At 40.9% G+C, this 26,312-nt stretch overlaps 1 protein-coding gene and 1 long non-coding RNA gene across 2 annotated transcripts in view; one reads left to right on the top strand and one right to left on the bottom strand.

The window, feature by feature from the left end:
- Positions 1-24,490, top strand: part of HACD2 (3-hydroxyacyl-CoA dehydratase 2) — a 114,487-nt gene extending 89,997 nt beyond the window's left edge. The window contains exons 5-7 of the mRNA XM_004745438.3: positions 16,172-16,293; positions 18,500-18,678; positions 24,386-24,490. Coding sequence (XP_004745495.2) covers positions 16,172-16,293; positions 18,500-18,678; positions 24,386-24,468 — 384 coding nt within the window. The 3' untranslated portion in view covers positions 24,469-24,490. The remainder of the gene's footprint in view (positions 1-16,171; positions 16,294-18,499; positions 18,679-24,385) is intronic.
- Positions 625-10,775, bottom strand: LOC123394443. The gene is made up of 4 exons (XR_006609218.1): positions 10,736-10,775; positions 7,086-7,251; positions 4,936-5,136; positions 625-848 (listed from the first exon to the last, which is right to left on the bottom strand). It is a non-coding gene; the product is annotated as an uncharacterized LOC123394443 (long non-coding RNA).
- Positions 24,491-26,312: the final 1,822 nt, after the last annotated feature.

Below are 26,312 nucleotides of genomic sequence, written 5' to 3' on the forward strand. Positions count from 1 at the left end.
TGCTGGTTTCTTCTTTTTCCTCTGCCCCAGACCTTCCAGATCTTAGGTTTTCTAGTACATTTTATACTTCAGTTAGTCTTTTTATATATTATGCTAAAGTCTCCATTCCTCTTGTAACTGATGTTCTAGATGCATCAGGGGGGTCGACTACATTGCTCCTATTTTTTGATAGTGAAATTTTCTGACAAAGAAACTTACTGTTGGAATGCATCATCTTCAAGCATTAGACATTTCTATACTATCAGGTAGTATCTTAATCTATGTATTGCTGCTATTTACAAATCTAAGGAAGCCTGTTTAGAGCCAAATCTGGTTCCTTGCAGTCCTGAGATTAACAAGGATGCTTGACTCTTGGCATTAGGAAGCTATCATGGAGGGGCACCTGGGTGGCTCAGTGGGTTAAGCCACGCCTTCGGCTCAGGTCATGATCTCAGGGTCCTGGGATCGAGCCCCGCATCGGGCTCTCTGCTCGGCTGGGAGCCTGCTTCCCTTCCTCTCTCTCTGCCTGCCTCTCTGCCTACTTGTGATCTGTCTGTCAGATAAATAAATAAAATCTAAAAAAAAAAAAAAAAAGTTAAAAAAAAAACTATCATGGAGAAGGAATGAGCATGAAGGAAGGAAAAGATGGATACCTTGGGTGTGAAATAGTCGTTTTCCAAGTAAGAACATGAGGTTTACAGGCGGGAGCTTACATGGTTTCAGCCTTGGTTACATGGCATCAATTCAAATTAAAGAATCACATGGCAAAGCAAAGCTCTGTGTCACGGAACTGTGCTGCTGAGATGTATTGTCAGGGGACAGTCACCAGGAACTGAATTCTGGTGTTCAAAACCGTTCTCATCCATGGTCTGAAAATGAAATGCAGTAAGGTGCTTATATAAGATTGTTTATTCCAAGCCAAATAAGGGAACTTTTGGGTACCAACATTTGTCTTTGAGGTAGGTGCTCTTCCCCAGCATTGTCTAGTAGAACTTTCTGCAATGGTAGCAATGTTCCTGTCAGCACCATTCAGTACAGTAGCTACTAGCTATATGTGAACACATTGAACCCTTGAAATAAGGTTATTATGACTGAAAAACTAAATTTTAATTTCGTGTAATGTAATTGGAAATAGCTGCATGTTATTGGAGGTTGCCATATTAGTGTAGCTGTAGATGTTCAGTGTGATGTTATTTTGCCATTCTCTTGATTTCAGTCAATTGGGTTTTCATATATTTGATCTCATATGTGCATGACTGTGTGATCTTTTTACTTTTTAAATTTTTTTTCAATAGCCTCCACACCCAATGTGTGGCTTGAACTCACAATCCTGAGATTGAGAGTCACACACTCCACTGACCAATCCAGCCAGGTATCCCCAAGTGTGTGATTTTTTAAAAAATAGTTGAAAGAGATTTATACAGTATAATTGGTATGCTGTGTCCTTTAGACCCAGGGATTTTTTTTTTTTAACAAGCTTAAATGTTTACAAAAACCCTACCTGCAGATGTGGGAAACGGTGTGGATGGTATTCTCTGTTGCACAGAGAGCAGTTGATTAGCTGGTGAGGCGGAAGACCATGAGGGCCCAACCTGTCAGAGGCCTGCAACTTGGCCCCCGCAACAATGGATTCATCGTGATAGCATGTCCCAGGCTTGCCCTTTTTGAAAAGCATTTCACAAGCCTTTTCTATCCTTTTTGAGGCAAAAGGTGCCATAGAAGTACAGTCAACATTATTATCCCAATGAGCTCGAAGATTCTCATTGCACACTGTAAAAGTGAGATGATTGACTTGCATCGTGAGCATTGCTAAAATATGTCATCAAAGTCAAGGAAAGTTAAAAATTATTACCTATAAATTGCTTTTAAACAGGTGTATTCCACAGTACAATGAGTGGCATTTCTAAAGCATTGGTTAATATTCATTTGAAAACTTTCAATATGTGGGAGGAGAAACTATCTCTTAAATTACCTTCTCCTCTGCCAAATCGGTCTTTTATATACTGTAGCTTTTTCAGTATAACTTTATTTTTAAGCACGAATATGGAGTATGAGACAGTTTAATTAAAAATATATAAATTGATAAGATGTACAGTCAGCCTTCTGACAACTGGCCTGCATGGTGAATGCAGCGATAACTGGTCTCGTTGGGAATCTCAACAATGTTGGGGCAGCCTGAAGAACTCATCCCCAACTCCCTGCTCCTCTGAAATATAGATAAAATGTATTTTAGTTTCTTCAGGGAAGAGGGTTCAGTAATGTTTTATAGTTACTCATCTCTGGAAACCCTCGTCAAGCACCTCTCCTGACAAGCTGTGATGCATCACGAATAAAATAAAGCATATTACTAAGTTGTCTGCATTTTCCAGAAAGAGGACCCCTTTTCAAGTCTGAAGTGAAACCCTGGTGCACTTCGGGAATTTGTAAGATGTGACTTGATGTACATGTGCGGCTGTGTGTGGGTGCATGCCGAGAGTATGCTTTGCATTTTAGAAGTGGGTTTGGGGGAGAACTAATTATCAGACTTGGCGCATTAAAGACTTAACTTTTGTTTTCTTCAGATTGCCACCATAAATGTTTAACAAGAGGAGTTTGGGCATCTTCTCTTTTTTACCTTATTTTGCACTGGCAAAAAATTTACCAGAATAACCAAAAACTTGAAAAGTGTGCATCTCGTCTGCGTTCTGCATTTGGTGCTGGACTGTTAGGTCAGGTTTAAGGAATCTTGTTGAGGTCATTGCCTAAAAATTATGTTGAAAAAGCTAATCAAGCTAACCAAGTTTTTAAGTAATACTGTATAGTTTTTAAAACTCGAGCTTCTCAAAATGTGACCTTTGGGTAGCACTTTGTGACCTGTGCAGAAGCTGTGAGCTGGCAGCAGATGATTATCCCACAGGTGAGTTTGAAGAGAAAGTTCAAGAAGAACCCAGCAGCTGGAGGGTGTACATCTCACAAGAACAGAGGTACTCATTTCAGCTACAGCTAGTGATTGCCAAGTGGGTCCAGTGATAGGCAGTATGAATTTTTAAAGAAAAGGTAGAAATTATTTTTTTATGTGGAATCTACCAGCTTTAAAAACTGGCTCCGATATCTTTAAAGCACCATACAAGCCCGAACAGAACATCTACAATCCAGGGGATGGTATTCATAGTCTTGATTTTTATTTTCTGTCTTATTGAAGATTTCACAATCATTAGACTGTTAGAGAACCCGAAGAACCATGCCGTTTCACAATATCTGTGACCAACCTCGTGTTCTTTTGAATGTCTTTTTAGGTTTCTGACAATGATCGGTCCTCTCCCCCAACCCCAAAGTGTTGAGCAGGCACATGGCACTTGAAAGTTTAGGGACAGACTCTGTGGGGCGAGTATGCCGCAGCCCTCCCTATGGAATCACGGGAACCTACCGCTGTGGTTCTAGACTGGATTAGACATACAGGTTCCAGGTTGGGACTGCCTGTGACCCCATTCTGATGAGCCTCCATGCTTGAGTTGGGGTGAAGAAAATAGTTGCATGAAATAACATACTCCTTGGGAGTGAGAGAATCAAACAGAATTCAGGAAGAATGCTGGGAAAGCCAGCTAGTACCTGGAGGTCCTCAGACATCCGAGAGATGGTAGAAGCATGTTAACCTTCAAGTAGAGAGAGGGATGGCATCTCTTAAGCAGCACCAAACCAAACAATGAAAAGCAAAACAACAACAAACATTGTCTTGGTAATTAAGCCAAAGAGGCGGCCACTAGGGACTCAGAGTCAGCTAGCATGGATAGTAGGAACTTAGTAAATATTTGTTGAATTGAATTTTTCTTATTGTGCAATAATAACAGCTGCTGTTTATTAAGTCACTAGCACTCCATTAAGCACTTTATATGCTTTTCTGATCCTACAACGACCATGCAAAGACAGATATTCTCCCCAGTTTCTATATGAGGGAACAGAGGCTCAGAGTGGGAAGTAGCTTATCTCAGGACAGGCAGCTCAGAAGTCTGAAGGTCTCTGATTTCCAGAGCCGTAATGATTAGAGAAGAGCCTGGTTAAGGAAACTACCACCTTCCCATCATGTCTTCTAGGAAACGGGCTGACCACATGGTAGCATTAGAGTTGGGTTCGTGGGGACATGTTAGCTTTCAGATCTGCATGTCTGACCTTACCGTAAGTACAGCATTGATTGAGAGCATTGTGTGTTGACTGCATGCTTCTACGTCTTATTCATTGCATGTTCAGAAAAGTTGATTTCATGACCAAGAGTTGTTTTGGTAAGCCAAAAATTAATTGACTAGGCCATCATGCACACCAAAAAAGAGTGCTTAGTTGTTGTGTTGTAATGGAAAGAATTTTTTAACCAGTCTCCTTGTAACTGTAGGTTTAAAAAAACCTATGTGGATGCACATTTTTCTCTCCTTTAAATGGGAAAGAATATTAATATTTCTTTATAATGTAACTCACGTTTTCCATAAAAAAGAAATAGTATTTTCTGGTTTGTTTACTCTATACCCTATAAAGGATTTTTAACAGATGCTATGCATGAAGGACACTTTACACATGAATTGTCATGTGAATAAGGCTAATACTGATTCAAACTATTTTTTTAAACCACCACATGTCAATATTTATTACATTTCAATTTTTTTCTTATCAAGGACAAAATTCTTTTAAGTAGATAACTAAATGAGTTCTATTTTTATTCAAAAACTTAATAAAATTATGGAAAAGACCAGGATTATTGTCAGAACTGTCCTCTTCTCCAGCCCAAGTTCTCAGCTGACATCATCAATCAGGCAACAGCCCTGTGACCCTTGGCCTGACTCTCTCCTGCCCTCCTCACCCAAGGCTGTTCCAGCCAAGCCAGAGAACATGAAGGCCTGGACTACAGATGGGTTGCCATTCATTCTTAATCACTCAACAAATATTCAGTATCTTCTACACTTTGGCCATTGCATGAAGGGCAATACATACATGAGAGAAGGGAAATCATGGGTCCTGTCCTCACAGTGCTTCTAGCGTAGTCCAGGAGCAGAACTGAGCCGACAGCAGTACCATAGAGTGGGATAGCCAGCTGGTAAGGCAGAGGAGGGTACTGCTAGGATCACATGGTGACTTAGCTGTTCCAGTATCCTCAGCCCAGTTGTTTCTCTTTATGGGGTAGTCCTGGGGACTCTGGGAATATATACATAGTGCTTAGAACAGTGTGTGGTACTTAGGAAGTGCTCAATAAATATTAGCTATATATTCTGTATAATGTAATCTTATCAAAAAATTTTAGTGACAAAGTTCTGTGCAGCTATTTTGAATTATTTTCCATGTCCTGAGGTTCAAAACAGATATAATTGACTTTTCACAAAAAAATTTTTTATACTTATTAAAATAGTTTTAGTTAGCTGATAAAAATTTACACATAATTACTTTGATCATACTTAAGGAATAATTAGCCCTGCAAATGGGAGTTATCATTATCTTAATCATCATTATTATCCTAATCTAAAGCATTTCTTAGAAATTAGATTTTGGGGTCACCTGGGTGGTTCTGTCAGTTAAGCACCCAACTCCTGGTTTCAGCTCAGGTCATGATCTCAGGGTCATGAGCTCGAGCCTCGAGTCGTGCTCTGTGCTTAGCGAGGGGTCTGCTTGAGATTCTCTCTCTCCCTCTCCCCTGCCCCCTGCACACATGAACACATACTCTTTCTCTCTCAAGTCTTAAAAATTAGATTTTGCCTTTTAATTAAAGCTAACCCCTCTTCAAAGCAAGTTTGTGGACCTGCCCTCAGCGTATTTACTATCTAAGATAATATCAATTGAGAGGCAGCATTAAATCTATTATTCCTTCACAAGTTACCATCTGTCAGTGTGCTCTGATTTATATGCTTTATTGTAATTGTTCTTGTATCTTTTTTGTGGTTATACAGCCTGCCTCTCCAGCAGATTCGGAGGCTTCATATCAGAAACAGTGTATCTAGAAACTAAGTGATAATTGTATTTGCTCCTAATTATGGCCCCAGAAAAGTACAGAAACTCTCAGATTCCCTACTTACTGGCATTTTACTGCACTTGTTCCATTACCTTCTCTTCTATATTTATATACCCATTATCATCCATCCTTTTCTGAACCTTGAAAACAAGCTGTACTTGCTGTTACTCAAGTTCATGTTGCAGACATTCTCCTCCATCACCTGCCATTGAGGTGATGATTTCCTATAACCTCCCAGTCAAGAAACCAGCATTTGACACAATACTGCCACCTTGTCTACAGGGCCCATTCAGAGTTCACTAGTTGCCCAAACACTTTTTTTTTTCTATTCTGGGATGGCAAACATTTACTAAGTATATCTGATCTGTGCTCCAGGTATTGTGCTAAGGATTGTGCTAGGATACTCAGGAAAAGGAAGAAATATGTTGCTGTGTTATTCCTTCTACATACATGTTACATTTAGTTGTCAGGTCTGTTAAGACACATCAGTCTGGGAGAGCTTGATAGTCTTGTTCTGTCTCTAAATCCTTGACAGTTTTAAAGAGTACAGGCCTTAATTTCTGTAGGGTGACCCTCAACCCACATCCATCTAGTGTTCCCCCGTAACCAGTTCAAGTCATGTACGTTACTACAGAAATGGTGCCATGCTCACGCATCACGTGAGATGGCAGTGCCATGACAGCCCATCCTATCCCAGTGATGTTGACCCCGATCACCTGCTCCTGGTGGTGTCTGCCAACTTTCCCCACCTTCAAGTCACTGTCTTCCCCTTCTTGGTTAGTATTTTGTGGGCATGACTCCCACCTGTGTTAGCCACCTCTGTGGTTGTTACTAGATGATGACCCCTGTATTTCTGTTACCTACTTTACATATATTGGGTAGCTTCCTACTATAAGGAGTACCTTTCCTTTTCTCCCATTTATTTATTTATTCATTCATTCATTCATTCATTCATTTCATTTCTATAAGTTTGAACTCATGAGTTCCCATGCAATTCAGTGGATCGTAATCTGTTATTTACTTTGATGTGAAAATCGTCCAATTTGGCCTGGGGGAACCCTTTCCACTTGCTCTTCAGATGTGTCTCCCTCATTCACTGAGCATCCCTCTACTTTCTGACAAAAAAAACTTCCAGACTTACCTTAAACTTCCCCAGTCCCATTCCTGGAATCAGCCATTTTGCCATTTTGCCAAGGAGCTCTGGTTCTTTTTAGTTGGAGAAGGTATTTAGGAACCAAGATCTGGGTGGCTGAGGTGCTTTATGCTACTGGCATGTTAATGCTTCTAGGTCCTCTCAGTCGAGAAAGCTAGGAGATACATGCGCACACACACTTACATATTATACATGCATATATACTCATATACATGTACATCTAAAAGTATTTATATAGCTCTGTGTGGATATGTCTGTATGTATGTTTAATTATGAGTTCATACCGGTTCCTCAAGTTATAGTCCAACACCTTAGTGTTCTTTCTCACATCCTCCTTCCATGTTTGTAAATATCTCTCCAAAAATAAGCAGCCCATTTTTCTTTTTAGCATACTGATTTCATTGCTCAGTGTACTCACTCATTCCATGTAAATGATTTCCCAACCACACTCATCGTCTCTTCTACCCATCACCTCTTATCTCTCCCTCACCTCCCTATCCTTGGTTGTCCAGACTCTGGTTCACCTGTCTGCAGCCCCTCAACCTTCCCTCTTTTGTCCATTTATTTGGCCTCCAGGCCCACTGGTCTTCATGTCCACGTCGCTTCCTATCCCAGCCTCCATGCTGACTCCTCCATTGAGGGGAAAGGAAAGAGACTCTTAAGTGAATTTTAATGCCTATCCAGAGACAAACTTGAAATGATTGGGATGATTGCTTCTCTGGAAAACCAGAGGCTTGTCCCATAAGGTATTCCATTTTTTCTTTTTTCTCATTTTCTTTTTAATCTTTGTTTTAATGAGTTTGTTTTCATTTTGAATTCAAATCGTATTTTCTAGTTTTATTCCTGCAGAGAACAGAAAAGAGAAACAAACTTTTGAGATAGATTTTAGGGGTCTTGGCAATGTTAAACCCAGGAAGTAAAACAGGGCTAAAACAAAATAAGCAGTGAAGAATATTAGCAAAGCAAGGCTCAGGGAAGAAGATTCACACTAACTGTAGGGAATTCATTAGGGTTTGTTTCAAATTCTTATGTTGGTTTCTGTCTTAAGTCAGCTGATTCATGACTGAGTTCCTTTCATAGAAATATTCAAGATCTCTCTGGACAGCAGTGATCTAGAATTTTTCACACTTTACTCAGTCCTTTTCAGTGGGCCCATTCCACTCAGTTCCTTCAGTGTCTCCTCTTCAGAGGTAAGCAACATTTTTTGGAAGATTTAGTAGCTTGCTTGATATTAGGAAATTTTCACATTCACCTTATCTGTTCTTGGCTCTGTATATGGGTTCCTTTGAAAAGTTCTCTTCATTTCATAAGAGAGGTGTTCTCCCCACAACAGTAGTGTGTGTGTGGGTGTGTATGTGTGTGTACTCTTCAGAATTTAGGGGCACAGACCTGGGTTCAATTTCTAGAAGTCTCATTTGCCTTCTCTGTAAAATGGAGATTTAATGAGGCAATATATGTAAAAACATGCTTGGTATACATTAGGAGTTCAGTAACTATTGAGTATAATTATTTTTACTGCTATTGTCACCAAAATTATTAAAAACGTATTATTCAGGGGTGCCTGGGTGGCTTAGCCGGTTAAGCATCTGCCTTCAGCTTAGGTCATGATCTTAAGGATATGAGATCGAGCCCCACATTGGTGTCCCTGCTCAGCAGGGAGTCTGCTTGTCCCTCTCCCTCTGCCCCTTACCTCCACTCATGCTGTCTCTCAAAAAAATCGATAAATTCTTTTTTTAAAAAGGATTATTTTTTTAAGCAATTAAAAATGGTTCAAGGACCTGACTAGACATTAATGAAGAGAAGATATACAAATAACCCAATAAGCAGATGAAAAAATGCTCAACACCAATAACCACTGAGGACTATGTTTCAAAGGCACAGTGAGATACCACTTCATACCAGGATAACTGCGATAACTTTCCAAAAAAAAAAAAAAAAAGGAAAGAAAGAAAGAAAATGACCAGTGTTGATAAAGATAGGGAGAATTGGAACTCCTATGCACTGTTGCTGGGAATATAAGACGGTGTAGCCACTGTGGAAAGTTTAGCAATTCCTCAAAAAGTTAAATACAGGATTACCATATGACCCAGCAGTTCCACTCCTAGATACATGCCCAAAAGAACAAAAAACAAGGTACTCTGATGTACACCCATGTTCATAGCAACATTATTCACAGTAGCCAAAAAGTGGAAATAACCCAAATGTCCACCAGCAATTGAATGAATAAGTAAAGTATAATGTACATAAACAATGGAATATTATTCATCTTTTAAAAGGGAAGAAATTCTGTGGGGCCTCTGGGTGGCTCAGTCGGTTAAACAACCAACTCTTGATTTTAACTCAATCATGATCTTGGGGTCATGAGATGGAGCCCTGTGTTGGCCTCTGTGCTGGGTGTGGTGCCTGCCCAAGAGTCTCACTCTCCCTCTGCCCCTCCCAACCCCATGCTCACTCACTCTCTCTTTCTCTCCCTCTCTAAAAAAGAATTTTAAGAAAATGGAAAAAATTCTGGTACATACCACAACATGGATGAAACTTGAAGTTATTATGTTAGATAAGCCAGACAAAGGAGGACACATATTGTATGAGTCCCCTTAAATGAGGTACCTAGAATAAGCAAATTCTTAAAGGCAGAAAGTAGACTAGTGGTTACCAGGGACTAGAGGGGGGAAATGGGATTAATAGTTATTGGGTATGCTGTTTAGGATGATGAAAAGTGCTTGGAATGGATAGTGGCAATGGTCATACAACCTTGTAAGTGTACTTAATGCCACTGAATTATATAATCTAAAATGGTTAAAGTAGTAAGTTTTATGTTATATGTATTTTACCACAGATGAAAAAAAGAGATTACTGAGGTGTAAGATGGCATAACATGAAAACGGGCTTATGTGTACTTTTTTCATAGTGTCCACTGGTTAGAGATATATTAATCCCCTCCCCTGACACCCACACACAGTCTGTCCAAAGAAAACTGAAGAATGACTTTCGTTGAGATAAATAGGTCACAGGAAGGGAAAGTTGGGAGGGTGGCAGTCAAAATGAACCTAGAACAGGTGTTGGCCTGTGGGCCAAATCTAGCCTGTAATTTGTAATGGTTCTTATGTTTTTAAAGGGTACAAATTATAAAACAACAAAGATGAATACATGACAAAGACTACATGTGACATCAAAGCCTGAGATATTTGTTACTTAGTCTTTTACAGAAAAAGTTTGTCAACACCTGGTTGGGAACTTTGCTGTGGCCTGAATTGTGCTCCCCCCAAAAATTCATGTGCTGAAGCCCTATCCCGTAGTGTTGCCGTATTTGGGGATGGGGCCTGTGGGAAGTACTTAGATTTAGATGAGGTCGTGAGGGTGGGATCCTCATGAGGAGACTGGTGTCCCTACAAGAAGAGAACCCCAGAGAGCTCTCCCCTCTCGTCCCTGCCTGGGAAAACTTGGTGCTCACATTTCTGTTGTTTAAGCCGCCAGTCTCCGCAGTCTCCATTTTATTTCGGCAGCCAGAGCAGACTTAAGACAAACATACTCTTCAGAGATCTGCCAAGAACCAACTCTACTCCTCAGCTCTTAAATTTTACCAAAATCTCCTCTCTTCACAAATGAAGGGGGTATTAAGAAGAGGAAGGAACACTTACCATAAAGCATGATAAGGGTATTTCTTTGAAATAACCAGAGTGGTGAGCAGTGGGTTCCAGAATGCTAAGAAGAATAGGGGTTCTACAATAGTGATTTTTCTCCATGGCACCATCTGTTTTTCTTTGAGTGTAATAAAAGTGACAGCTTTTCATGTACTGATACTCCCTGAGCCTTTTAAAGTCAAACATATGATGCTATTTGTGTGTAAAGGTTTTTCTCTTGCACCCATTTGTTTCTCCAGCTTGAATTTCTATGTAAACTCCCTTGGCTAAATTACACAAGCCGCCCACACCCAGTGCTGCCTCCCTCGCTGTGGAGCCGGACGGAAATCCGCCTCCTGCAGCCTGGAGGGTCCAGTACTCTGCTCACTGACTGCACCGGGCAGAGGAAGGTTTCCAAACAGGCAGAGCTGCCCCATACCCACTCCATGATGGTGAAATGCACCTTTGAAACAGGGCCTGGGGACACTTTTGGCAACCCTTTGTCCCTCTCTTTTCTTTTGTAAACCTTGATAATCCCCTTTTATTTCTTTCCTCCCCTCCCCCCCACTTTTGCCCCAAATGCCCCCTTTTCTCTTAAAAGGCAATAATATAATTTAAGGTAAACATGGCGGGGGGCGGGGGGCTGGCTGGCTCAGTTGGTAGATTGTGAAACTCTTGATTTCAGGGTCATGACTTTAAGACCCTGTTAGACATAGAGATTAAAGATTTTAAAATAAACATATTCTTTTAAACAACTTTATGGAGGTATAATTTACGCACCATCAAATTCACTCTTTTAGGTGTACAATTCAATGCTGTTTAGTAAATTTACCAAGTTGTGTAACCGTCACACACAAAAAAAACTGTAATCCAGTTTTAGAGCATTTCTGTCACTTCAGTGTGGTCCTCATGCCTTTTAAAGTTCATTCCCACTCCCAGCCCCTGGCAACCAGTAATCTTTCTCTTTCTAGAGTTGCCTTCTCTGGACGTTTGACATGAATGAAATCATTTGCAGTTGGCATCTCTCAGTTGGCATCTTTCAGTATCACGTTTTTGAAGTTCATGTGTGCTGTGGCATGTATCAGTATCTCTTTCCTTTGGTGTGGCCAAATAGTATTGCATTATATGGATTATGTTACTTTTTTTTTGTTTATCCATTTACCCGTTGCAGCACATTTGGTTGGTTTTTACTTTTCGGCTGTTCTGGGTAATGCTGTGTGACCATTTGTCAGCACATCTTTGTGCGGTCATGTTAAACCTTCTAGTCTTGATAATGAAATTCTTTGTTTCTAGTTCCTAATTCAAAAAGTAGCTGGGTTGAACTTTTTTTTTAAGATTTTATTTATCCATCTGAGAGAGAGAGAGAAAACTCACACGGAGAGCGGGGAAAGGGCGAAGGGAGAAACCCGCTTCCTGCTGAGCAGGAAGCTGGAGCAGGAAGCCCTGTGTGAGGGTTTAGCTCGGAGGAGGGGCGTGATCGCAGGACCCTGAGATCATGAGCTGAGCCAAACACTTAACTGTCTGAGCCACCTGGGTGCTCCTGGGTTGATTGAGCTTTTTATAATCTAGGCCTTAGCCCCTCCAAGGCTAAACTGGCTAGTTTTTCTTCATCTTTTTTTTTTTTTTTTTTAAAAAGCCTCATTGATCCTTTTTCTCTGAGTCACTGGCCCTTAATAGAAAGGAAGCTCCCCACTTGTTAGAAAAATGGTTCCGACTCTTGCTTTCAAAAAAATAAAAAGGAAAGAAAGAAAAAGCAAATAGAAGGTATCATTCAAGTTAAGGGGCACAGACCCCGCACTTGCCTTGTGTACAAACCTGTTTCAGGCCAAGAGAGCCAGCCAGCAGGAGCCCAGGAGCCCTGAAGACCTTACGGTCAGGGAGTGAAGCGCCAGGGAACTATGGCTGTGGTATACTGTCAGCAGGCAATAACAAAGGGAGGTCTTAAAGTTATTCTCTCTTCTCTCATCTTCTTTGATAAAGGAAAATTATTTTTAAGAAGTACTATTTAAAGGCTCTACCCATTTTTTTTTCCAACCAAAAAAATTTCCACTTATGCAAGGAAGTTCCTTTCAGCCAGAGTTTCGTGCCTTTCCCACGTACAAGTTATAAGCACACCCGTCTCCAAAGAGCAGCAGCTGAAAGCGCTCGGCAGCCACTGGCCAGGGCAGCCTTCTACCCTTCATAGCACTTTCTCCTGAGCAGTCTCACTTCGGCTGTGTCCAGGGTCTGAGAGCACACGGGTTCATGCAGTGGCCTATTTTGTTAGTCATCTGGTTTGTTGCCGGGTTCTTATTTCGGACCACATATTCTACTCCTGCTAAGTCGGACACATTAGTCTTGTGTCCGTATGCCTCTTGCACACAACATTCATTTACATATTTTGAAATATTTACCCTCTTGTCCATAGTAAGCTTGCTAGTTCAGGGGTTCTTATAACCTGCTTCAGTCCCTGGGTGGGATCTAATCCACTTGGAGTGGAATCATTGGGATGAGACTGTTAATGTGGCCAAATACTGGTAGGTTGCTTGGTCGGTCGGTCGGTCATCTGAACAACCACCTGCACGCTGTTGGCACGGATAAAGTTGTAGTTCACCAGAAACTCATCTCTAGGTGTCATAAGCTAGGTCTTCCCCATTCTTTACCAGAATCGTTTTGTTGTTGCTGAATCATATATAATTTGCAGTTAACCTTGTTAAATTTTATCTTCCTGGTTTTTTTATTGTGGTAAAACACAGATAACAAAATTTACCATTGTAGCCATTTTTAAGTGTATGGTTTAAGGGCAGTAAGTACATTCCCATGGTTGTACAATCATCACCACTCTCTGTCTCCAGAGCATTTTTCATCTTCCCAAAGCAAAAGTCTTTACCCATTAAACACTATTCCCTATTTCCTCCCACCCTCCACCCCCTGGCAACCTTCTGCTTCTGCTTCCTGTCTCCCTGAATTTGACTACTCTGGGTAATGTAGGAGTGATATTGTATAGTATTTATCCTTTTGTGACCAGCTTACTTCACTAAGCAGATTGTGTTCAGGGTTCATCCATGTTGTAGCATGTGTCAGAATTCCTTTACTTTTTAAGGCTAATACTCCTTTGCGCATATATATATATATATACACACACACACACATTTTGTTTACAGATTCATCTGATGATGTGCATTTGGTCTGTTTCCACCTTTAGGCTGTTGTGAATAACACTCCTGTGAACACAGGTGTACAAATATACATTTGAGTCTCATTGATCTTACTAGCTTCAACTCATTACATTCTGCCCCTGTTTTGTGTCATTGGGTAATTATCTGCAAATCAGATGAGCTTGATCTCCAACTGTTACCCAAGTCCCTTGTTTTTGTCGTCGTTGTTGTTGTTGTTTAAGGAGGCTCCACACCCAGTTTGGAACCCAGTGTGGGGCTTGAACTCATGACCCTGAGATTAAGACCTGAGCTGAAATCAAGAGTTGGACACTTAACTGACTGAGCTATCCAGCCGCCTCTTTCCAAGTCCCTTCTTAATAACAGTGTTTTATTTCCTATTGATCTGAAGATACCATTTATAAAATGGCCATTTCCCCCATTCTGTCTTTTTAAAATTGTAACTTGGTCTTCACAGCTGGGCTCTGGAAGCAGCTGCTTTCACAAATTCAGCCTGAGTCTGAGCTTTTATAGTTCTTTTGGTTCAAGTCTAACTTGGGTGTCAGGGGAAATGAGTCCGATTAGGCTGGATCAAAGTGCGAGGTTTGAGGGGGGTTTGTTACTTGTCCTTCTGCAGGCCGCTTAAGACTACACAGAAACTAATATCAGGTATCAAAAGCAGGAACTTAGTCTTGGGGTGCGAATTGAATTTGTTTGTTCCACAAACATTTATTGAGCTCCTACTTGTAAAAAACACAAAGTGCTTTTGGGAATCAGAAGATGAATAAAACACACTCCCTGCTTTCAAGGTGATTAGAATGCAAAATATTGGAAGAACTTTCTATTGCAACCCAGAGATCTGTAAGCAAGGCTTCATCCCATAACTGTAAAACACACCTCCTTAAGATAAAGAGGATTATAAAATACATCAAAAAGCAAAATGTGCTCTGAAATTATGTTTTGATATAGATGGATTTTAAGCAAGGATTTGGGGACAGACTGAAAAATGAAACATAAAAGCTTCAGAGGTGTTTAGGTTTTACTTTGGCTAATATGAGAGCACCAGGAAAGCAAAAAGTACTCTTGCTCTTGACAATGTAAAATTCTTATTATTTTTAGGGATTAGTAACTATGCATTTATGAAATTCTTTGTCAGAGCAATTTAGTTAATAGGTATGTAAATGACTAGTTATTTTATTGTGTAGGTGGATCGCTCCATGTACACTTTCTGAGGAAGAATGTAAGTGTTAAAAACTATTCACGTTGCAAATGCAAAGAAGAAAAGTTAAAGTTAGAATGCTGTATCTTTGTTGTATTAGGCATTAGGAATGAGACAGATCCATCTTGTCAATCTGTTCGGTTCACTCAGTAGAATTTCTCAGTCACATCCGGCTCTCTAACTGCCTGTTTCAGATACAAGAAAACATGAGTGAATTGGTTGCAAGGTAGTTTCTTGTTACTGGTCTTCAAGCCTGGACCCAGGATCATTATAAACCTGGTTGGGGGACTGGTGGAGGCACTGAAAGCATATGCCAGGGCAGCCGAGGTACATTTCCATGTGAGATTTGCAGTCCAAGGCATCTAATGAGAATGGCCCCAAAAAACCACCGGGGGCGGGGGGGTGCTGTTTTAAAGTTCATTGCATTTTCAACATTAAAGTGATTCAGAGGAATTTGGAAAGTCCAGAGCCCTTCTGGCTTTAGCCACCTCTGGTGATCAGCATGGAAGATTCTATAATTTTTAGACTGCCTTTCAGGTGGTCTCTGGCTCTTTGCTCACTTGGAATTCGTCCTGCCTAGTGAATGAGCCTTGTCTTCAGTTGCGTTTCAATCACTACATTCCCCTTCTTTGAAATTTCCTTAGATTCTTAGTTGTCATGCAAATCAAATTAAAATTCTTCTTAATAGACTCCCAGCTTCCTACCAATTTGCCCTTCTACCTTCTTTAACTAGTCTTGGCTCCCACTAACATCAGTCCACATTCTCCACAGGAGGCCCAGAGACAAAACTCACACTCATCTGTGTTTTTTCCTGTGGCCTATAGCTCATGGAATTCCTGTTTCTTCCTCTCTGACTCGTGAGTAAGCTGAGTTCTTCTCACTTGCCCCTAATCACGTGGCTCTACACGATTGCTGTCATAGGCACGTGTTCCTGGCAAGCTCCCCCTGGCCTGTGGCCACAGGTGATCAGACCAGGGCTGTGTCCACTTGCTCAACTGCTCGGCTCTGCAAGGGAGCAGGGGGCTGGCGCTGCACTGGGAGTGCTTCTTTCTTAAAATGTTTTATGTGTTTGCTTTTGCTTTTGTTTTCCTTCTCCTTCAGGTGCAGAGTGAAGACAGTGTCCTTCTGTATGTTATTGCCTGGACAATGACAGAAATTATCCGTTACTCCTTTTATACTTTCAGTCTATTAAACCATCTGCCTTACCTCATCAAATGGGCCAGGTAAAGTACATGGGATGAAGAATAACTTTTGAAATGACCCATCACTGTATTTGTCCTTTATTGCTAAATATTGCCCTCCAAGCTCCTAAAAATAAAGTTGTATGATGTCAAATACATACATACATACATACATATGTATATATATACTTTTTTTTTTTTTAATTGTATGAGATAAGAGTTGGGATTGGTGATATGAGACTGGTCTGTGAATTTCATCAGGATAAGGGATGCTACTTAACTTTGATTAATAGAAACACTGTTTTAAGTTTGATATCCTTGTTATTTTTATTGGATCAATTATTTTCATTTAAATTATTCAGTAGAGATTTGATATAACATTCCTTTTTTGTTCATAGCAAATTTTATTGAGGAGCTCCTGCCATTGTGTTTTTTGGACCAAGTCCAATTCTCCTAATCTCAGTTTTGCCAACAAGCTATGACTCTTAATTTTTAATTAATAACCAATGTTACATGCACTTTTATCTTGTTAGCAATTTTATTTGGCTTTGATAATTTTTACCAGTAATATTCGTTATTAATTGGGAAAAAGACTGACAGTTCATCTCTTTATCTGAGCTAATTCATGAAATAGTTGTGAGCAGTTTTCTGAGTTGGTGTGGACTATAGGGATAGTGACAAAGCAAAAGGATCAGAATTGTCCTTAGGCCCCAAATGTCTCATTTCCTAGAAGGAAAATGGTGGTTCCTAGACAACTTAGGAGTTTGATGATTTAGTTAGAGACATAAACCAATTGCTTCCAACATTTCAAGTGTGTAAACTCCTTTTTTTTTCTTTTCCTAGTGCATAGTTTTATTAGGAAAAGGAAGAATGGGAAGAGATGGCAGTTAGTAACTCACCAACCTGGGCAGGCATTGTGGGAGCTGTCTGCTCTGTTACAGGGAGAGTTTGCTGGCCAATCCCTGATCTTAACAGTGGAGAATGATTCTTTTTCCATGGTTGTCCACAGCCTATGGAAGACCCTTCCTCTTTAGCATAGTTGAAGTTGGCAGCGGGGAACACAGCAAACATGGCTTCCGCTTTTTGTCACTGATTTCTCAGCGCAACTTCTATGCCTAGAAATTTGCTCACTGTCAGCCACAAATAGCCAGAGCCCCTTTAAAATTTGAGCTGATGGTTTCTTCAGCAGTACTTACACCCCAGAATGATAGTTAGTTCCATAGGATGAACTCTTCTCTGCATTCTTTTTAAAACATAGAGAACTCCTTTTTGAAGTGAAAAAAAAAAAAAAATGATTTGGATTCTTCTATGTGATAGTTATTGTAAGGGTTTTTATTATTGAAAAATTACATAATGACCAAAACCTATTGTGAATTTTTTTTTAAAGATTTTATTTATTTATTTGATAGAGAGAAATCACAAGTAGACGGAGAGGCAGACAGAGAGAGATAGGGGAAGCAGGCTCCCTGCTGAGCAGAGAGCCCGATGCGGGACTCGACCCCAGGACCCTGAGATCATGACCCGAGCCGAAGGCAGCGGCTTAACCCACTGAGCCACCCAGGTGCCCCCTATTGTGAATTTTTTAAGGTTTTTAAAATTGGCATGTATTTCCTTTTTTACAATGATATGTATAGACATTTGACTAATGGTAGCTGTAGAAGCACACTCGCTGTGCTCTCCTTCTCAGTCCACAGACCAGACGTGGTGTGCTTTGTAGGGGTTCGTGGACACATGCTTTAACACCTCCCCCACCAACTCCCTGCAAACCCCCCACCCCCACTCCCACCCCTGCCACAGGGCAGGGCCCTTCTATAAACCATGACTCGGTGCCCCTCCTTTACCAATGAATGGCATCTTCTTTATTATCTTAGGGAGTTGTATTGGATGTTGTTTATTTAGTTGGACCAAATTTTGAGGCTGACCAAAGACATTTATTTTATTTTAGAACATTCAGAGACATACCTGCTATAGGCCCTTTTCAAAAACTGGCTTATAAAACCTGAATTTAAACCATGGGTAAACAGGGGCATCTGGCTGGCTCAGTCGGTAGAGCATAGGTCATGAGTTCAAGCCCCATGACATGGAACATGCTTTAAAAAAAAGAAAGAAACAAACAAACAGTGGTTAAACAGTAAAATGTAGCAACAGTAGCTTCCTGAAAGACCAGTACTGATCAGAGAGGTGTGAATGCATCTTTCTACTAATGCTGGCTTCGAGCCTCAGTCATGAATATTTTGTTTTGTTTTAGGTACACACTTTTCATTGTGCTGTACCCAATGGGAGTGTCGGGAGAACTGCTCACAATATATGCCGCTTTGCCCTTTGTCCGACAGGCTGGCCTGTACTCCATCAGTCTACCTAACAAATATAATTTTTCCTTTGACTATTATGCATTCCTAATTCTGATAATGATCTCCTACATTCCAAGTAAGTAAACAGTTACGCATATATTTATTTATGTTTTTTAAAATTGGCGCTACAGTAATTAGAGCCTAATGTCTTTGAATGTTTTTATACCATATCCAAGTGTATATAAATCTAATTTATTAGGAACGCTTTGGTTTTTATTGAATACTGTCAGAGGGAATTTTCTCTAGTAGTAATTGAATAAAGATGAACCCTTCTCAGTACAGCAATGCAGCCCTTCTGCATGTGTGGGTTTGAAAACTGAACACCAGGAAAGGTGAACTATCTACTGGGGGAATGTACTGAGTGACAAACAAAAAAGGCCTTGACTTTTTCTGTCTCTGGAGAACTACTTCTTAGGGTATTTGGAAAACATTGTAAAGAGATTTTTGCATTTTCATTATATCATAATAGATACTTCATTTTTAAGTAATCAGCAGCTAATTAGGAAGAAAGAATAAAAACAGGGTTTTTTTTTTCTATATTTCTTATTTTCTTGTTTGGAAGTAAGCACTAACATCATCTGACCAGGACATATGTTTTCTTCAGAACAGTTTCCAGTTATTTTAATAGTACTGCTAAAAGTTTAAATATGGATAATCAAAAGTGCCTATCAGTATACTCGGTACCAAGGAGAAATGGCCGTGTCTGAGGCTTCTGTGAAGTGAGTCCTATTTGCTGAGGAAGAGCTGTTTAGTCCTTTTCTCGAATTCAGATATTAACTTAAAATCCTAGGATTGATTTTCATGTAAACAAAGGATTTTGTTTTACCCAAGGACGTATGAAGTTAGGGTTTCTTCTCATTTAGCTATTTCTGTAGCCATTGTGACTATGATTCTTATTTTAGTCTCTAAGATGCTATATTCTTCCATAAACCTCAGGTTAAATTCAGACAGGAAGGTTGGATTTTTCTTCAGCCCACAGCATGAGCTGAATGAATCATCCTAACAATCGTAAGCAACATGTTTGTATCCCTCTGTGGAAAATTGCATTTCATGCATTGTGAGAAAAAAACTACATCCAGATTTCATGTGAGCATTTATCTTGGAGAAATTCTTGGACAGCAGTTCTGCTTAATGGTTCATTTTCCACTCTTTATTAATTATCAAGTTCTCCTCTTTGGTGTTGGAACCATGGTGGCCAAAGTCATTTTCTCTTCAAATTGAAGAAGGTAGTTGATTTTCACAGAAAACATAAATAGGGAAGAGTCTAAAAATTTTATAAAGATTAGCTTCCACTTGTTCATCTTTTTAGTTTTGTTCCCTTAGAGTTTCACTTTCTAGTCTCTAGAGCAACAGTTCCTACTTGGAGTTTTGCCAAACCCAGAGTGACACGTATTATCCCAGTGGGCACCACAGGATTTATTAAAAGTCAGCATAAGGGGGTGCCTGGGTGGCTCAGTCGGTTAAGTATCTTGACTTCACCTCAAGGTCATGATCCCTGGCTCCTGGGATCGAATCCCACGGTGGGCTTCACACTCAGCGGGAAGCCTGTTTCTCTCTCTCCCCCTGCCCCCTCAAATAAAATCTTCTATAAAATAAAATAAAATCAGCATAAGATTTGAATGAATAAGAGATGCCAGATTGAGTAACTGGAAAAGGAGCAGGGAGGGTGTGATGAAATCAAACAAGAGCAGGATGCTGCCACGTTGACAGAAATCTGGGGCCCCTACCTCAGAGTTGCTCTAAGATCTTGGTGTGCCAAAGGAGGGTCCTGGAGCAGCTCTCTCAGTCTCTCTGTACTTCCTAGGTTTTTTGTTCTCTGGTGGCTCGCCAGTGCCCAGGCTGTTGTTGCCTCTGCCTTCCTGACCCCTTGATCTAGTTAAGGGGCCTGGTCAAGCACAACAGCCCTCCCTAGTGACAGGATTCCTGAAGAAAAATAAATCCCATTGTCTGGGATTTTCCTTCTGGGCATTCAGATGGAGGAAGGAAAGAAAACTCAGAGTAGGCGGGGCTCTCAACCAAAGTTGGCTTTCTTTACCTTGGTTCCTTCCCGTTCTTTGGTTCCCAGACTCCTTTTGGTAAGAACTTGGCTTAGTTAAAGTCTATATTATTTCTTTCTTAAGGTAGTTTAACTCCTGAGTCCAAGAAAAAAGGTTGATTTCAAGTAAAAATGAACAGATTTTCTCCCAATCCCTGACCCGCACCCAGGCTCAGGATGACCGCTGGGACCATATCTTCTGCTACAAATCGTTTGTGTCTGCTGGCACTCATTATGCCTTCGGCCTGAGCCAGTTGCCCTGCCTGTTTTTAGTTGCTTTGGTTGTTCATATTGAGACCAATTTATACAGTTCATTACAGCCAGCAGCATATTTCCAGCTTTCCAAAACTTTGTATTTGTAAGAAGAAAATGCAGAGTTAAGAGGGGTTGCTTTTGACATCCAGCTTTCTTTACCATATTTGCTTTTCTTTTTACAACTTAAGTTTCTTTTAGTCTTCTATAATGTGAAGTTGGTGATATACTTGTATTATACGAAGTAACACCCTTTCTTTACAGTCCTGACCAGTTGTTGCACTGTTGCACATGTGGCCCAGACTGTGGCCCATGAGCCATGGCCCCGGGAGTTCTCTCATATCAGGGTGCTTTGGGATCCCTGCAAGGCGCTCCTTTCCCACTTTGCTGCAGCTGCAGTGTGTACAGTACCTATAGGACTCGGTAGACCTCTAAGTCCTGTCTACATTTCCTGCCCCCCCCAAACTGGTAAAGGTTGGCTTTTACCACCCAACAGGAGTGGGAATTTTAAAAATAAGTAAATAAAAGCTGAGAAATGAGAAACAGTGGTGGAGGGTGAGGACACTGGGAAGCTGGGCGCTGTCCAGGTTGTCAGTAACCATAACCACACCTCAGATTTTTAGAGAGACCAAGAAAAAACTTGCCCAAGGCAGAGCATTTCCATTTGCTCTCAGCCTCTAAGTTTTCCTCTCCCTAGAGGAAACCCTTTCCCCACCGCAACACTTGCATGCACAGTGACCGTCTCTATTCCATGTGTCCTGGACTAGGAAAGCAGAAGGTAGAATTCAGAATAGCCTGTTGTCAGGTTGAGATTGTCTTGGGGGTTTTCTTCATTATCATCTATGGTTAAAAAGAATAGCCGTGCATTTGGAATTGTTTCAGCCATTACAGTTGAGTCCAGTCTAAATATGTGGATAATTTGGGGCACCTGAGTGGCTCAGTCGTTAAACAACTGCCTTCAGCTCAGGTCAAGATCCCAGGGTTCTGGGATAGAGCCCTGTGTCGGGACTTCCTGCTCTGTAGGAAACCTACCTCTCCCGCTCCCACTCCCCCTGCTTGTGTTTCCTCCCTCGCTGTCTCTGTTAAATAAATAAATAAAATCTTTAAAAAAAAAAAAAAGTGGGTAATTCAGATGGAGATAGTGTCACCCAAGTTCTGGTCACCAAGAAGTCATTAGTAGAACTGTAGAGAGAGAACCTCTGGCCCAACTGCCCCCATTCTCCTGGCCTCCCAAACACACATTCCTTTGCTTGGGCACTGAGAAACCTCTGAAACTGTAAAGAATTGAAAGGGCCAGGACACCTGGGTGGCTCAGTGGGTTAAAGCCTCTGCCTTCGGCTCAGGTCATGATCTCAGGGTCCTGGAATCGAGCCCTGCATCGGGCTCTCTGCTCAGTGGGGAGCCTGCTTCCCCTCCTCTCTCTCTGTCTGCCTCTCTGCCTACTTGTGATCTCTCTCTGTCAAATAAATAAAAATAAAATCTTGGGGGGGCCATATCTGCCCTCCATTTCTGACCTCTGACTAACCAGCAGGCCCATGCCTATGGGGATGAGGATACTCCACCATCTTGCTTTAACTGCCAAAAGGTCTGGTGAATGTTTTCTAGGTCATCCTTCCTCAGACCCTCTGAACTAGCAGGCAAACTTTAGCCACCCTTGCAACCGGTGGAAAAGTCCTTAGTGTATTTGGCCACAAATTTTCCCTTTAGTAAAGAATATCTACAGAAATATGACTGGCCCCATATTTTTAAATGATTGCAATTAGCATTCCTTATGGTTTAATTATATCTTTACTTCCAGTTTTTAGATTATAGAGCTTGTCAAATTTTCTGGCTTTCGTACCAGAATAGTTCTCTCCCCTGTTGAATTATATGCACAAGCTGGGTCTTTTCTCTGAATAACTTCCTGCCTACAGATAGCGAGTGGAGTGGATGGATGGCAGCCCTGTTCAGCGTCAGAGCCTCCCCTGCAGTTTATCAGATCTGTGTGTGCACGCCTACTGATGTCTTGGAGGACTTGGGGAAGATCATTGGAAATTTGGCCAACTTGGAACCCATTGAAAAAGGAAGAAACTGTTGGGGTGTCTGGGGGGCTCAGTCAGTTAGGCATCCAACTTCTGATTTCAGCTTAGTTCTTGATCTCAGGGTCATGGGTTTGGGTTTTTAAAAAAAAAAAAAAAAAAAAGGAAGAAACTGTCAGGGGAATAGTAGAAATTACCTCCCCAGAAATACAGGTTACTTTCTACAAAATGGATATTGGAGCTGTGGAGAAGAGAAGGCAGAATAGTACACATTTAAGACCATCTCACTGGGGTTTTTTCCATGGGTGTTGAACCGCCAGTTCACAGTAACCTTGTGAAGGCCAGGTAGCTTCAGCTGGCATTTCCCAGCAGGAATCCTGTAGGCATTTGGGGTAGGACAGTTCTTAGTTGTGGGAGACTGTCACCCTCCGCAGATTTTGGCATTCCTGCTTCCTGTGCTAAATGCCAGTAACCTCCCTCCTCCAAATCTCCCCTCTCCCTAGCTTCCAAATCCTCCTAGGGAGGTAGTACCACCCCGTTTCTTTGGGAACCAGTACTTTTTAAAGTAACTTATGAAATGACCAAGAACAGGGGCATCTGGATGGCTCAGTCAGTTAAGCGTCTGACTCTTGGTTTTCGTCTCAGGTCCTGAGCTCGGGGTCAAGAAATGGAGTGACACTCAGGACCCATGCTGAAAGTAGAGCCTGCTTCACTTTCTTTCTCCCTCTCTGTTCCCCTTCTCCCCCACTTGCTTGTGCCCACACTTGCTTTTTCTCTCTCTAAGATAAATAAAATCTTTAAGGATGGAAAAAAAGAAATGTTCAAGAACAGGACCTCTAGTGCCTAAGATATTAGCTTACTTTTCATAAGGACTTTCTCCATCCAAACTTGGCTTCTTCATGTTCAGTTAACATGTTATGGCCCTCTAACCCCTCCTCAGTCTTCCCACTCAAAGAGCAACCTTTCTCGGGAGTGCTTTCGGGAGAATCCCCTCAGGTGACAGAAGGGACTGGGGTTCTTAGGAGTGTCAAGAACCCAGAGCCTGGTCCTGATTGTCAGGAATTTGCTGGGAAACCTCGGGCAAGTTACCTTTCCTCTCTGGGGTTTAAATTCCTCCTCTGTAAACAGGAATAGTAAATCTGTCACTAGAATTCACCTACTGGTAAAATCAGAATAAATGTGAAGATACTGTGAGAGAGGGTGGAGTGTTATTGGACAACTCTGTGGCATCTCATTGGATAATGAGAGTGATGGTACTGTGGGTCAGTCCAGTCAGGACCACCCTTCCCCTTCAGCTAAAGCAGCGAAAGGTAAGTCCCTGTGCATTTTTCCTCCCCTTACCCAAGCCCACCGAATTCCCTTCTTTGGTTGCTGGATGAGAAAGTAGAGTCAAAGAAGACCCCAAGTCCATGTGCTTTAAACAGAGCACACAGTTTCAAGTGACCTGTCTCCTTAAACAGTTCTTTCTTTTCTTTCAGTTTTTCCCCAGTTATACTTCCACATGATACATCAGAGAAGAAAGGTCCTTTCTCATACTGAAGAACACAAGAAATTTGACTAGCTCCTGCTTCCTGCGTACCCCCCAAAAACAAACTTTTCAATGACAAAAAATGCTGCAGACTTTTTGAGTTCCCAATACGTTTCATAGAAAATAAGTAAGAACTATTTTTAAAAATACTAAAAAAATAAAACCCAAAATCCAGTGTCACACAGGCCTGGGATTTTATTTAAAACAACAGCGACAGCAACAACAACCACAACAACTCTCACGTAAAACATCCTGACCAGTCCATTCCAGCATGCTCTTTGAACCAGACATTCCCAGTATTTCTGAAGGCGCTGGAAGGGGATCTGGCCATTTTAGAGCTGCCTGTTTCCTCCATGTATGTGATTAGTAAAGATCTGTAACACTAACTCCCTGAGAGTTACAGTCGGAGTAAGGAAGTTGTACCCACCAAATGCCCACCTCACAGTAAAGTTCCGTTCCTGTCTGCAGTGTGTTTCGTATTCCCTTTCCAAAGTGCTTGACTGCATGCTGGAAACCGTATTTTTGAAGCGGCAAACTTTGTTCTCTGGAATGTTATGAAGTTCTGGCTGGGACCTATCCCCTCCTGCCTAGTGAATGAATTATACCACGTATATGTCTGTGAAGCTTTGGGGTAGTACCTGTAAACGGAAAACAACTAGAACACTTTTGTTTTCAGTTGAGTCATTACTGCCTGCCACTGAGGAACGTGCTTGAATTTATTAAGTATGCGTACTTCGTAGAGAACCTATCTTATATCTAGGGCTCAGTCTCGATCATATTTTAACCCAGTGACAGTTCTCAGAAAGGGAAGGCTCACTTGCTGGTAAATGACAAGTACCTTTTACTGTGTCCTTCTCAGAATGCCTCTGAGTAATGTATTTACCCAAAGCTCTTCTTCCTTAGGGACCCGAAGCCAGGCAAGTCACATAAGGGGTAGAGTGTCTGTAATTGAAAGCACATGGAAGGTGTTACTTTAGAAATACAGACCTGAAGAACATTTAGGAATAGGTTTCTACACCCTTATTACTTTATTTTTAGATTTCATTCAACTCTTCTGTTACGATACTTTGCCTAATTATGGTCCTGTGTAATTCCCACCAAACTGTAAGTCCGGAGCGGTGAAGTGTTCCAGTCAGGCAGACATGAGCTAAAAGCAGTATCATCTCCATGTGTAGGAGCTAAGAAATACTTGAGTCATGTGGACCTCGTCTAATTACTGTCATGTTTTCATACCATTGCATTTGCTCAATTGCTCAACTGTGCATTTAAGGCTCTTCAAGAGAGAGCTGATGAAAATGTAAAGCCCAAGTTCAGATGTGCATTAAATTTTAAACACAGAATGTTCTTTGTGGATTCTTTTCTCCCTTTTTCATAAGCCGTTGATCTTCAAATTTTTAAAAACCTAGCTTACTAGCTTACTGAGTAGTTATTTAAAATATAATTGCTAATATCTGAAGAGTGTCATAATGGAAAACTCATTTTTTCAATGTTATTTTCAAGCCTGATAATTAAAAGGAAGATGAGAAGAAAGTATGGAGCCTAAAATTTAATGCAGGCAGATGTGTAATAAAATTATTTCTGAATTGAACATTAAAATTCTGCTTCTTTAAGTCAGCACTCTTAACTTGGGCATGGGGAGATTAGGATCTGTTCATGTACTGCATAAACTAAATATAGAGAAAAGATTATTTTTCATGTTTTTTTCTTTTTCTCTTTCCAGAATGTATTTCTACTGTAAAATAGAAACAATTTGAGTTATATTAATCTTATTGCTTAGTTTGGATAAGATTTTTCTCAGTCATTTCTGGAATAGTTATAGAAGATGGGATGACAAATGTAGCTTTTCCGGGATCATTGGATTGGGGGTTGTATTTGGG

This window comes from Mustela putorius, unplaced genomic scaffold, assembly GCF_011764305.1.
Source record: "Mustela putorius furo isolate JIRA1106 unplaced genomic scaffold, ASM1176430v1.1 tig00003834_pilon_pilon_pilon, whole genome shotgun sequence".
Classification (NCBI taxonomy): domain Eukaryota; kingdom Metazoa; phylum Chordata; class Mammalia; order Carnivora; family Mustelidae; genus Mustela; species Mustela putorius.